The 13351-nt window shown below is 36.8% G+C and overlaps 1 protein-coding gene across 1 annotated transcript in view; it reads right to left on the bottom strand.

Moving 5' to 3' along the window:
* The window catches only part of LARS2 (leucyl-tRNA synthetase 2, mitochondrial), a 1850943-nt gene extending 1839053 nt beyond the window's left edge, over positions 1 to 11890 (bottom strand). The window contains exon 1 of the mRNA XM_044070015.1: positions 11462 to 11890. Within this exon, the coding sequence (XP_043925950.1) occupies positions 11462 to 11683 (222 nt within the window). The 5' untranslated portion in view covers positions 11684 to 11890. The remainder of the gene's footprint in view (positions 1 to 11461) is intronic.
* Between the last annotated feature and the right edge of the window lie 1461 nt (positions 11891 to 13351).

A 13351-nucleotide genomic window follows, 5' to 3' on the forward strand; every position in this document is an offset into this window, starting at 1 on the left:
GTATAAACTTTCACTTGAAGCTGGACAGCAAGGGAAGGAATAGGAAACTCTGGCAACTTTGACACAGTCAATGTTGAGGAGTGACAGGCCAGTGAATTTCCATGACAGGGCTACGGATGACACAGGACGAAATTGGAGAATGTGCCACAGGAAGATGCTATAGAACTTTCTGTAGAATGCCCACAGGAAATAGAGAGCAAAAAATGTGCCCTCAGTTTAGAAGAAAATGAGCTAATAGAAAAGTTGCTTGATTTAATAGAGATAAACAGACGTATTGAGATCAATGAAAGAAACAGACTGCAGAAAGGCAATAAAACCCAAAAAGTTAGAAGTTTGATAAAACAAATGAAAATTCTACCACAAGAACACAGGGTAGTGAGGGAAAGGAAGGGGAAAAATCAAATACCATCATGGAAGTATCAAATAGAGAAAACTTTAAAGCAATTAAGACAAGAAGTGTCACTTTAGAAGAGCATAGAACAGGGAACAGATCAACAAATATGCTAAGAAAGACAGATGTGATAAAAGCAATGCCCAGTACTGTAACGGACCAGGATCTATCTTGTACTATTGCATATAAACTAAAAATCTCAGCACAGGCAGAAACATTTAGATGATACACAGCTAAATATAAGGGAAAAGTACAAAATAAGCAATTTTGTGATGACCCCCAAAATGTTCTATACAGAATAGGGAAACAAGGCAAAAGGAATTTGAAAGACCACCTAAAAAGAAGAAAGAAGATACATTTTGGAGAAATATCTATGAAGATCCTGTAGAACATAACAAAGATGCTAAATGGATAGAAGTAAAAGAAGGAATAAGAAGTTCAAAGGTACAGGATATGAAATGGGATGAAGTAATGGCCAGAGAGATTGAAATAAAATTAAGAAAAGCCTCCAATTGGATAACCCCAGGCCCAGATGCAGTATCTAACTTTTGGCTAAAAGTATTAACATATTTGCATGAAGAATTAGCCATGAGTAAGAACTATTTATATGCATACCCCAGACAGATACCAGCCTGGTTAACAACAGCAAAAACAATGCTCCTACTTAACAGTGAGCCTCCAAGTTATTCTAAAAATTATAGAGCAATAACTTGCTTTCCAACGATGTATAAACTATACACCAGAATTGATGCCGACAGAGTTTATAGTCATTTAGAAGAAGATTCAACCATGGCAATAGAACAAAAGCGTAATACAAGAAAGTCATATGGAATAAAGGATCATTTGTTGCTAAATAACATCATAATGGAGAACTGTAACAAGTGGAAGAATCTAAGTATGGCATGGATTGACTACATAAAAGCATCTGACAGTATCCCACATTCATGGATAAAAGAGTGCTTAAAAATGTACAAGATGCACCCTACACTGATCAATTACATTACAGAGACCATGAAATAGTGGAAGACCCCTTTGCAATTAAGCCATGAAAAAGGGCAGATTATTATTCCAGGGATAAAAATTCAAATGATTTGAACAAGAGGGAGTATATAAATATTCGGAAATTGATGAAGGATCAACAATAAAACATGAACAAATACAAATAAAAAACTTAGTAAGGAATATTTTAGAAGACTTAAATTAATTCTGAAAACAGCACTGACATCTAGGAACAAAATTCAAGCTATAAACCAATTTGCTCTTCCTGTCCTGACTTACAGTTTTGGAGTGACTGACTGGCCCCAAAAGGTGTTTGATAGATTAGATAGGAAAACAAGAAGGATGCTTCATGCTTAAATGATTTACAAAAATCAATGCACACCAAGATTATATAATTCCCCATTCCGAAGGAGGTATGGGCCTCCTTAAAATTGATTACATGTATAGAGCTGCACTGGTGGGACTACACACATATCTGCTGACCTGACCCAAACATAGAGAATGTTTTGAAACATGAGGAGAATAAATCTACGGCAACTTCCCTGCTTAGTCTAGCAGAAGCATATCACAGTCACATCAAACCAGAAGTAGATAAAAATAAGGCAGCAACTGAATGTGCCTAAACACAAAAGAAAGAATATAAGGTGAAGAATCACATGAGAAGGCAAGAAATGTGGAAAATGCATAAATACAGCTGCACGTACAGAAAACTGCTGGGAGAACCTCATGTTGATCAGGATCAAACACAGGAATGGTTAAGGAAAGGCAAATTCAAACCAAAACATGAAAGGTTAATATTGGCAGCCCAGGATAGTGGGCCACGTACACATAGGTTTACAAAGTCCATTGAACATGTGGGAGAAACAGACAAATGTAAGTTTTGTAAAACAGAACTGGAAACAGTTGTACACCTTACTGCTGGTTGTGACATACTAATGGCAGAAGGACTGTATACTGAAAGTCATAATAATGTGGCAAGACTGTTGCACTGGGGATTGTGCCAATATTATGGTATTGAAGTGGCTGAAAAAACTGGAAACACGAGACAAATAGAAAATGATGAAGTCTACATTACATGGGATCATCCATTACAACAGTTCAAAAGATAGATGCTAGGAAATCAGAAACAGTGGTCCATGAAAAGAAGACAAAAGTAGCATTGATCATTGAAATCACTACACCCAGTGACTGCAGTGTCTTGCATACAACGAGACACAAAGTCATAAAATATCAGGATTTGCAGGTAGAAACAAGAGCAATGTGGAAGAAAGATACACAGACAGCTCCAATAGCAATAGGAGCAACTGGTCTTATAAAAAAATAATCTACCGTCGTATTTAGATATGTTACCAATACATGTAACGCCATAAGAATTGCAGAAGGATTCATTACAGGGCACACTGCAGGTGCTGCGAAGAACACTTCTGAGTGGCATCAAAGATTGAAACAATATTAATTTCATGAACTTTAACCATACTTTGACTTAGGAATGGGGTCCATTCCCGTCATGGTATTAGAAACCCCAAAGACTTGGAGAAATTAAAAAAAAGATTGCATAAGAATGAGAAGTGTATTAATAAGTTCTCTGAGAGAGCAGCTGATGCAAGGAATAGACTGCCAAATTACATTAAAGCAATCACTAGTTTAGATATTTTTAAGAACAACCTGGACACTTATTATGGGAACAACTGATTTGGTGTATTGGCAGGCTAGAAGGACATTATTCCCTGCACTTGAAGTATTCATATGCATGTATATAATATCATACCGGCATAAACACATGGCTACAGCTACTTTTCTCCAATACAAGTTTGGTGTTAGTGAGTAAGAGAATGTTTACTTCCATCACAAGGCAGTGGTTGCCTTGTTCACTTCGCAGCCAATACAGGAAAAAGTTGCACTGAATGTTTTGTTTTTTTTTTTTTTTAATAGAAATGCTAACAGTACAAAAAGGAGATTTGAGAATAATGTCTTACAGAGAAATAAATCATTTCTATTACTACTTCAAGGGCAGCAAATGTAGTTTATGCCATCTTGGTGATAATGAAGTTATACTTGCAACACTGGCAAACCAAAGGACTAAGATGGAGACAGAAATCAAGTTTTTATCGGCTGTTGTCTCTTCCTTCCAAAAAGTGCATACTTCAGCAAACCAAGTAACTAGTGGCATGTACAGACACAAAGTTGTTAGCATAAGAAAAATGCTAACAACTTTGTGTCTGTATACGCCACTAGCATAAGAAAAATGCAAAGCAAAACATTATGGAGACCATAAGATGTCTAGCCATATACACCTTTAAGATGGTACACTTAAAAGTTCTAGACACTTTTCCATCACATAAGAGTATTCACCTCCCAAAACTGAGGAAGGCTGCACATAATAACCTCTTGTGAAAATCTGTGTCTACCCATCCAATCATCAAGACTAGCCTTAAATGTAGCCACAGTAGCAGGTTAGGAATACATTTAGTCATTTTCCCTTTGATTAGTTCAAACAGTCCTAATCAGAAACCTCACCTCGCTTACATTGAGTCTATGTGAAGAGAAACAAAATAAAATGAATCCCTAAACACATGTATAAAAATGGTATAGTACTTTAACCATGTTAATAGCATGCCGATATCTGTTTTTGTGGTGTGTGTGCATATTTGTGTGTGCATGTGTCATTTAACTATAATAGTACAATACGTCTCTAGGTGCAGCCCTGACAGATATTCATGTTCACAGCAATTTGCAATGGAAATCAGGAAAAAAGACGTTGCAACATTCTAATTCCTCATTGTCCACAATTTCATATGTGATGTAATTAAATGATACTTATGATAGTTTCCATATAGTTTTCCCAAGCTTACAAATGTTATATCTTGATTAAAAAAAAAATTTGCCTTAAGCATACATTAAAATGACATGCTGCCATTGTTTCTTTTTGCACATAGTAATGACAGCATTCCACATGCGACTGCTTGTAAAGGATTTATTCAACATATAACCGTATTTGTTTTCATTTTTTTTTTATTTATCCTTTGTTGAACAGGAAATTTGGCTTGAGAATCAGGAGAACTTTCCCTTCTTGCAGTCGTACATCTAACAAGCATGTGCATACATCGCATTTTTAGAATACCGTGGTTGGGAGGACAATGTGTGGGTAGGATCATGGCAGAAAAGAGAAAGAAGGTGCGTTGTGTAGATTCACTTCAATATGTGGCATTATGTTAGATTTGGAGATCATGTTTCTAAAGGGACTGCTTGGTAAATCAGACAGAGAATTTAAACAAAGAAGAGTGTGTCGTGAAACCCCTCCAGTCTGGAGGGTTGCAGGATGATTTACTGAAAGACATGATGGTACAAAGCAAGCCAGAGAATGGTGGAGAAGCTTCGTGTGAAGAAATAATGGATAAAATCCAAAAGGTAGAGGAGGAATCTATTCTAGAAAACAAAAGGCCAATGTACAGGGATATAAAGAAAGAAGGCTATATGTTGAGCCAGTTGCAGGAGTGAGAAAGATGGAGGAAATTAGTAAAGCTAGTACAATAATAAGAAAATATACCATTAGAATACAAGGGAAACAAGAAGAAATAAACAGATATGTTTTGGACAATGTTATAGTTCCACTGGGCATTAACTGGCTTCCATTTAAATTAGCAAAGAAACTTTTTGTGACATTATTTTTGAGACTGGACATAGTATGGAAAAGCTTTTGTGAGAGAGAGAAAAACGAAGAATGATAGCACTTGGAACTTTTATGTTACTAAAACATTTAACAAAGTCTCTAAAAGAAAGCAACACGTGCAAACCTGAACTGACATTGATAAAATAATACTGAAAAAACACTTGGAAGGAGTATTTATTTATTTTATTTGAATTTGTTCACCGGGAGAGTCCACTGGGTCAGAGCAACCCATTTTCAGTGGAGGCCCGGGGAGAAAAGCTCCACAAGTAGTTACATTCATGACAATAGAGGTTACATTGATGAAAATTACAGTGGTAAAGGATATATAATAAGCAAAAAGGCATTCCTGCATAACATTTCTTACACAAGAATATAAAGCTACATATTAGATAGAAAAAAATAATATGAATATCAATTTTCAGACATTTGAGCAACTTTGGAAAGATAGGACATATATGATAAGATTATTTTTAAGAATTAAGTTAGAATTATTTAAGCATTCCTGGTAAAGAATAGTATGTGGGCTACTAATTGAAAATAGAAAGGTCATTTAAGCATTGTGAGGTGTTAATGCATATAGAGTGCAATTTATTAGACTTATATCATATACATATATAATATGAGATAATAAATGTAATAATATTATGGAAATGGTGAAAATGTATGATAATAGAGGTTTATGGACTGGGAGGTGGAAATGTACTGCAATATTGAAAATGGTAAATGAAAAAATTGTGCATATTCCAAGCATTATAAATAATGGGAGGACTAGAGATGTTGCAAAATACTGGAGCAACCCAAAGCTTGTTTTGGTTATGGAAAAGAGGGGCATTTTATAGATAAATGGGGTAAAATAAATGTTTTGTTTGTGTAGGGAAATGGGACAAGATGGAAAGAAATGGGTATCAAGTTATTATAAGTGTAATCAGGCTGGGCATTTATGACTGGATTGCGAGAAAGAAAAATATTTAAACGTGCAGATAAATGAAGAACAGAAAAGTACTTATGAGGGCAGTGAAGTACAAGAATGGGAAAATGAAGGAATATTAAAGAATAATGAAAATGTATTTATTTATTTATTTGTATTTGTTCACATGGAAAGTCCACTGGGTCGATGTGAGCCCATTTTCAGTGGAGGCCCGGGAAAAAAAGCTCCACAAGAACACTGAATTACAATACAGCAGTACAGCAGCAGAAAGGCACAATTCTTTGTATAATTTAGATTCAGCAAAATACTTGCACTACAACATGAGAGTCCAAAAGTAGCAAATATAGATATTATACATAGGTGGTATCCGACAGTCAGCAAATTAAGAGTACGTCAGTAGCCTAGTACTAATAACATAGTATGCATATTAATAGGTTTTACATTCAGGTATATAAAGCTTGTCATTTCAATATTTAGTTCAGTAGGTACGTCACTGTAGAGGGCTCAAGGAAAGTGTAGTGAAACTAAAGAATTAAGGCAGTAAGTTGCAGGTTGAAGGTAGTGAAAGACCAAGAGGTAGTTAAAGGTGAGAAGAGTAGAGGAAGAGGGAGTCAGGTTTTGAGAGGTGTACTGTTGGTGCATGTACATTGCCATAAGGAGGAGAGATGTAGTTCCAGTGTTTTTTGAAAGTAATTGGCTTGCTAGTGGTCCTGACTGATGGTGAGAGAGTGTTCCACACTTTGGCAACAGTAAAAGACTAAAGCATCTGGCCAGCAGATAAGTTTGGGCTTTCCACTTTTAAGAGTAGCTGTTTTTCAGATCTGAGATGTATTAGGGTGGTAGTGGGTAAGTAGATTGGTAAGGACAGGGCAGTCTGATGGTTTGAATATGAATTTTGTGTGCTGTGATTACTTGTGGGTATGAAAGGTAGAGAGAAAGTTCAAGCCAGTCTAGATGGTGTAGTATGGAACAATGGTGGGAGGAGTATTTTGCATTGGCTGTGAACCTAGCAATTTTATTGTAGCACAACTCAAGTTTTGATTTCAATGAGGACTGAATGTTGGTAAGGAGGGATGCGCCATATAAGAGTGAGGGAAGTAGAAAGGTAGAGGCAAGGGTTTGTTTGCTGGAGGTACTAAGGAACTCGTTTTGTCTATAAAGCATGCCAAGTTTTTGGTGTGTCTTTTTAATACTGTTGTGTATGTGCAGGTCGAATGTTAGATTTTCATCGATGATTATGCCTAGTAGTTTTGTGTGTAGGACAACCTCTACGGTGGTTTTATTTTGGGATAGTATGGAGAATTCATTTTTATTCAAAGTAGTAGTTTTCTTAGGGGTGAAAAGAACAAGTTTAGTTTTGTTGGGGTTTAGGACAGGATGGTTATTGGCAATCCAGGTTTTGGTGGCTGTGAGGGCACTTTGGGTGATTTGTAGTAGCTCAGATGAGGTATTAGCAGTGCAGATGATGAGTGAGTCATCTGCATATTGGATTAGGCAGCCTTGAGTAAGGGTGGTATGAAAGTTATTTATAAAGATGCGGAAAAGAAGAGGCCTTAGTATGGAACCTTGGGGGACACCTGCGGTGGTATTAAGGATTGGAGAGAGAGTGTGCTGCCATTTGGTTGATTGCTGTCTATTTGTGAGGTAGCTTGTGAACCAGGTTATGATGGTGGCTGAGAAGTCTAAGTTAGAGAGTTTTGTGAGAAAAAGAGGGTAAGAAACTGTACTGAAGGCCTTAGAGAGATCAAGAAATAGTGAAGAAACAATTTTACCAGCACCTCGAGCCCGGTTAACTGTATCCAGGAAGGAGATGAAAGCGGTTGTGGTACTATGGCATGGCCTGAAGCCATGCTGAGTTGGGGATAGGATCTGATTGTCGAGTAAATGGTTGAGAAGTTGAATATGGATGCATTTTTCCAGAATTTTGGAGACTAGTAAAAGGATTACAATAGGTTGAAAGTTGGAAATGTCTATGTTGTTTCCACTTTTATGTAAGGGGATAAATAAAAAAAAAGGGAACAATAAACAAAGAAACAGAAGAAAGTTCAGAAGTAAGTGATGAAGATATAAGTTGGGAGACAGAAATAAATACAATTATATTGGTAAAAGTGTAAATGATAAGAAAAGGAAACAGAGGAATAAATATTAAAGAAAATAAAAAAATGGGTGAATATATAGTAATTAAGCTGTCAAAATAAGAATATAGAGATCCAAGAAAAAGTGTTCAGGTGCTGCAAGAGTAAAATATGAAAATGAATATTTAAAATAATTGCCTTAAACTTAAACAGAAGGAAAAGTAATAACTTTAGAGTACTTTCACCAAATGTAAAACAGTATTAATATTATAAAATGGATAGGAATATTGGAATGGTGTACTAAATGTGATGTGGATGTTATTTTATTAGAGGATGTAAGATTTCTGGTAAATGACAAGAGACTACAAATGGAAAAATGATGGAGCACAAATATAACATAGAACTTGGAAAGTGAACAATGTCCAAGAGTGGCTGTGTTGCATAAAAAATTTGTAAACATGCTAGGTGTAACACTGGTAAGGATGGAAAGACGGACAGTTGATGTGAGGTAGACAGAACATGTTTACAGGATTATAGCATTATATGCCTATATAACCAGTAAAGAAAGACAGAATCTGTTTCATCAACTATTAGATTATGTAGTGATTAACATGAAAATTATAACTATATGAAACTTAATTGTGATTTCGCAGGAAAATTTAAAAAAGGGAAAGGTGTTAAAAATGCAAGATGTGCAAGATGAAAAATATAAAAAGTGAAGTAAAAAGAACACAGGTACAAATTATGAATATTGTAGTACAGCATGTGGAACTACGTACAGGGATAAAAAGAATGTAAAGTAAAAAATGGAACAAGTTAAAGAAGAGTTTGAAAAAGAAATTACAATTAGTGAGATGGATGAAGTACTTAGGAAAGTAAATGCTAACTCGGTATCAGGCCCCACATGGCATATAATAAGGAATGTATTAGAAGGTAATGGATTGGCAAAGAGAGTATTTTGCAAATATACTGAATGAACGGTTGGTGGAAGAATTTATTTATGAATATTTGTGTAGTGGGATATTAAAATTTATTTGAAAAAAAATGAAAAGAATAAAAAAAACTGGAGACCTATCTCATTAAACAGATTATAAAATGATTGTGAAAGTAATACAGAGGAGAATGGAAGGAAGGCTGGGACATTATAGAAGAAAGTATACATTGTAAAAAACTGAAGGGGAGTCAAGAATTGTTTTTGGTCATAAGAGAAATTGTGAATGATATTATAAACAAAACAGTGGATGTGAAAAATATGGTAGCTGATATCAGCAAGGCATTTGCTACAGTAGGACATGATACTTTGTAGGATGTTATGGAAAAGTATGGGATGGGTAATAAAATTAGGAGTGTGTGTATGTCAGCATATCAAAATAATAGTGAATGGTGGCTTAATAAAGAAATAGACTCATACAGAAAAAGTGACACTGCTGTTATGACTTTGTGAGATCAAACACAGCAGAGAATTACAGAAGGAAGTCCTAGAAAATGAAAAGCAAAAACAGCCATTAGTCTCCAAATTGTTATAACTTTTAGCAACAAATCACTATAGCAGCACAGACAATTTGACAGACTTTTTTATATAGTGGGGCAATAAGTCCTTAATATATTCAGGATCCTGCTCATGCTGGACTTATTGATCAACATCACTACTTTGTAAAAGGTGTCTCATGTGAAGGGAGGCCAGTTATAATCAACAGTGTTATATGGAGCCATCAAAGAGCCCCAAACAAAAACCTGAGTTTCAGAGTTTAGCACCACCTGCAAGTGGTTCAGGTTTTCACCTGAAAGTCATAGATGCAGGACAGAGCATTAATCAGTGGGACTTAGGTAATGAAACAGCAGGTGTTACGAATTTATGAAACTAACCTCAAAGAAGTACATCAATAACTTAAAGGTTATAAAAAATAAATTCAAACATGACTAAATTGTACAGAGTGATCAATGAAGGCAAAGTGACTAAAACGATGGGGTTTACTTCTACAGAAACATGTGAGCAGTGTTAAAGTCTCTGTACTAGATTAATAGAATGCAACCCCAACAAAAATTAAGCCAAGTATTAAGAAAATCAACAGTTGGCAATACAGTATATAATATAAGATGTCCAGCAAAACACTACACTCCTCAATATTCCTCAAATACAGTACAAAGCATGAAACTATTATTGTACTGACCACTCTACAGGAAAGGAAAACTTTGACCATTGCCTGGAGATTGAAACCAGGACTCCCACCCCAACCCATCTACACACACAAACAAACATTACATGTGGTTGCAACTGCTGCTGAAGCAGCAAGGAGTTTCTGGACAGCTGAGCTGTTAACACAATACTAGGCTCATGGTTTGTACTGCAGTGGATACTTGTGTGTTTCAAATCACCTTTATGGTGGTTTCCTAGCTGAAGGAAAAAACGGACCTTGTCTTGTGGGGAAACTAGGTACTAAACTGTCTGGAAACGCCTTGGAGGGCATACCTGTTAACTGTCCCTGATTTTCAGGGGCGTCCCTGATTTTGACTCAAATTTTAACTTTGTCCCTGTTAATCCCTCTTAACACACTGGTGCCTTTTGAACAAAAGGTGGTGAATTATACTTAATAAATAATGACAATAATTAAGAGCTGATTGGTAATGCATATTAATTCACATTCTCTAATTATGTTAGTGCCTCAAGTTAATAGAACTAATATTTTAAAAGTATCCCTGATTTTTCTGCATTTATCCCGGATTCTTTTGAGATTTGTCCCCGATTGGTTGAGAGCTATGTATGAGGGTGGGGGGTTAGGTTTAGTCCTCAAGCAAGTGTCAAGAGTTCTCCTTTCCTGTTAAGTTCTTATCCTCAAATATAGTTTATAATGGTTACATACTGTAAATACTACAATTACTATAATGAAACTGTTGAACTAACCTAAAATACCTGAATCGGTGGTAAATAATTACTTGCAATGTATAGTATCAACAGTGCAGCACTGCAAGTGTCTTTTTCCTAGGCTGTGAATGAAAAATGTGTGTGTGTGTGTGTGTGGGGGGGATTTATTTATAAAATTAAGTCAATCAATTATGACACTGTGCAGAGAAACATAAACGCATATTTAAATAAGACTGGTTGGATCGAATTCCGTTTAGGAACATATGAACAATACTAAACAAATGATCGCGAGGGACAGAAGATGCCTAGCCATATACGCCTTCCAGCACTACAGACAAGTACATGGTAGACCCTTTATTTTGAACAGAGTGACATAACAGCGTTCAGGGAGCAACTGCACATCCTGCACCATACCCAAACAAACGACCTTGAAGAAAGTGGAGGGAGCCGACAACAACAACGAAACTTTGTATAAGCGTGCCTGAAGTCCTAATACTGTTTAGAAAAATAAAACTAAGAAATCGCAGTCACTTACATCTTTCTTGGATAGCTTGTGGAACTGTTCTTTGATTCTGGGGCGCCACCACCCCTCAACTTGTTTCCTAGTCTGCTCTCGATAATCTCGTTCCCACTTGCCTGTCTCACTATAAATTCTTCGGACCAATGCCCATTGCACTGTCCTAGTCAATCTCCAGGTCTTAGTCCAATAAACTAAATAATGTGAACAGAACCGTGATAACCCCAAGACTGGGTGCATGCTGTAGACCTAAAACTGCTACCCCTCTATTAACACATTGAGCACAGTGAAGAAAATGTTAACTATGCGTGTAGTCCGTTATCACTTGATAAAAACCCAGTATAATATATTAACTGCAGTCAATGAATTGTTTTTCCAAGAGCTGTCATAACTTAACATACTAAGTAGATAATCCACGTTTTTTCCAGCATAAACAATTATACTTCCGTGTCAGTTATAACTGTTTCCGCCCTGCCAAGAGTTTCCCCCTCTCTTCCGCCCTGCAGACGTCTAGGCTTCTCCAATAAACGTATAAGTAGATGCGGAAGTTGTGGTTTTAGAATGGCAAATGGTGTATCTTCAGTTGTGCGCCTAACATGAATGGGGTATCTATTATCTTTGTAAGGTTAAAACTAGGTTTCTTTAGCGGAATGAACTTTAGTTTTTTCAAGGAATGGAGTCTAGCCTCTTTAGTTTGACACTGCAGAATTACCCTGTATGCGGCCAGGCTTCTAATTGGATGACAAGGGATATCATTAGCACCTGTGTGGGTTGGATAACTTAACTGTGTCCCGAAAAAAAAAACATGAAAAATTGCAAATGTCCTGAGATTGTCCTTGCCAAGTTGACAGATACCTCGTTACAGTAAGACATGCCCCACTTTGGGCATTTGAAAATGTAGCAACCCCAAGTCGGGGATTCTAGCACGTTAACAAAAGTTTGGCGTTTTAGACATGCTGTGTGTGTGTAAGGTTGGGTGCTGGGCTGGCAACTCGACACCGTAAAACTCCACTGCCAGTCATGAGCGTACAGGTGATCCGCTGTGGCGACCCCTGACCGGGAAAAAGCCAAAAGAAGAAGAAGTTTTCCTTGTCAGGTTCCCTGACTTAGCTCTCAACGAATCAGGAACAAATCCAGAAATAACCAGGGACACTTTTAAAATACTAATAACATGAGACGTTGGCAGAATAAGAGAATGTGAATTAATATATATTTTCTGAAGTTGAAGAATTATATAATTCTACTTGTCTTTAGGTATAATTCATAATTTTTTTCAAAAGTCACGAATTTTAAAAGGAATTAACAGTGACAGAGGCAAAATTTGTGTCAGTTTCCGGGATGTCCTTGAAAATCAGGGATAGTTGATAGGTATTGAAAATTAGTGACAGCTGGTAGGTATCCCTGGTTAGGTCACAGCATGAAGTTATGGGAAAGAGTAGTGGAAGCTAGGTTAAGAAGGGATGTGGTGATTAGTGATCAGCAGTATGGTTTTTATGCCGGGAAAGAGCACTACAGATGCGATGTTTGCTCTGGGAGTGTTGATGGAGAAGTACAGAGAAGGTCAGAAGGAGTTGCATTGTGTTTTTGTAGACTTAGAGAAAGCATATGACAGGGTGCCTAGAGAGGAGTTGTGGTATTGTATGAGGAAGTCGGGAGTGTCAGAGAAGTATGTAAGAGTGGTACAGGATATGTACGAGGGTAGTGTGACAGCGGTGAAGTCTGCGGTGGGAGTGACGGATGCGTTTAAGGTAGAGGAGGGATTACATCAAGGATCAGCTCTGAGCCCTTTCTTACTTGCAATGGTGATGGCCAGGTTGACAGACGAGATCAGACAGGAGTCCCCCTGGACTATGATGTTTGCAGATGACATTGTGATCTGTAGTGAGAGTAGGGAACAGGGGGAGGAGA

This window comes from Protopterus annectens, chromosome 4.part1, assembly GCF_019279795.1.
Source record: "Protopterus annectens isolate FY-2018-M chromosome 4.part1, PAN1.0, whole genome shotgun sequence".
In the NCBI taxonomy this organism is placed as follows: Eukaryota; Metazoa; Chordata; order Ceratodontiformes; family Protopteridae; genus Protopterus; species Protopterus annectens.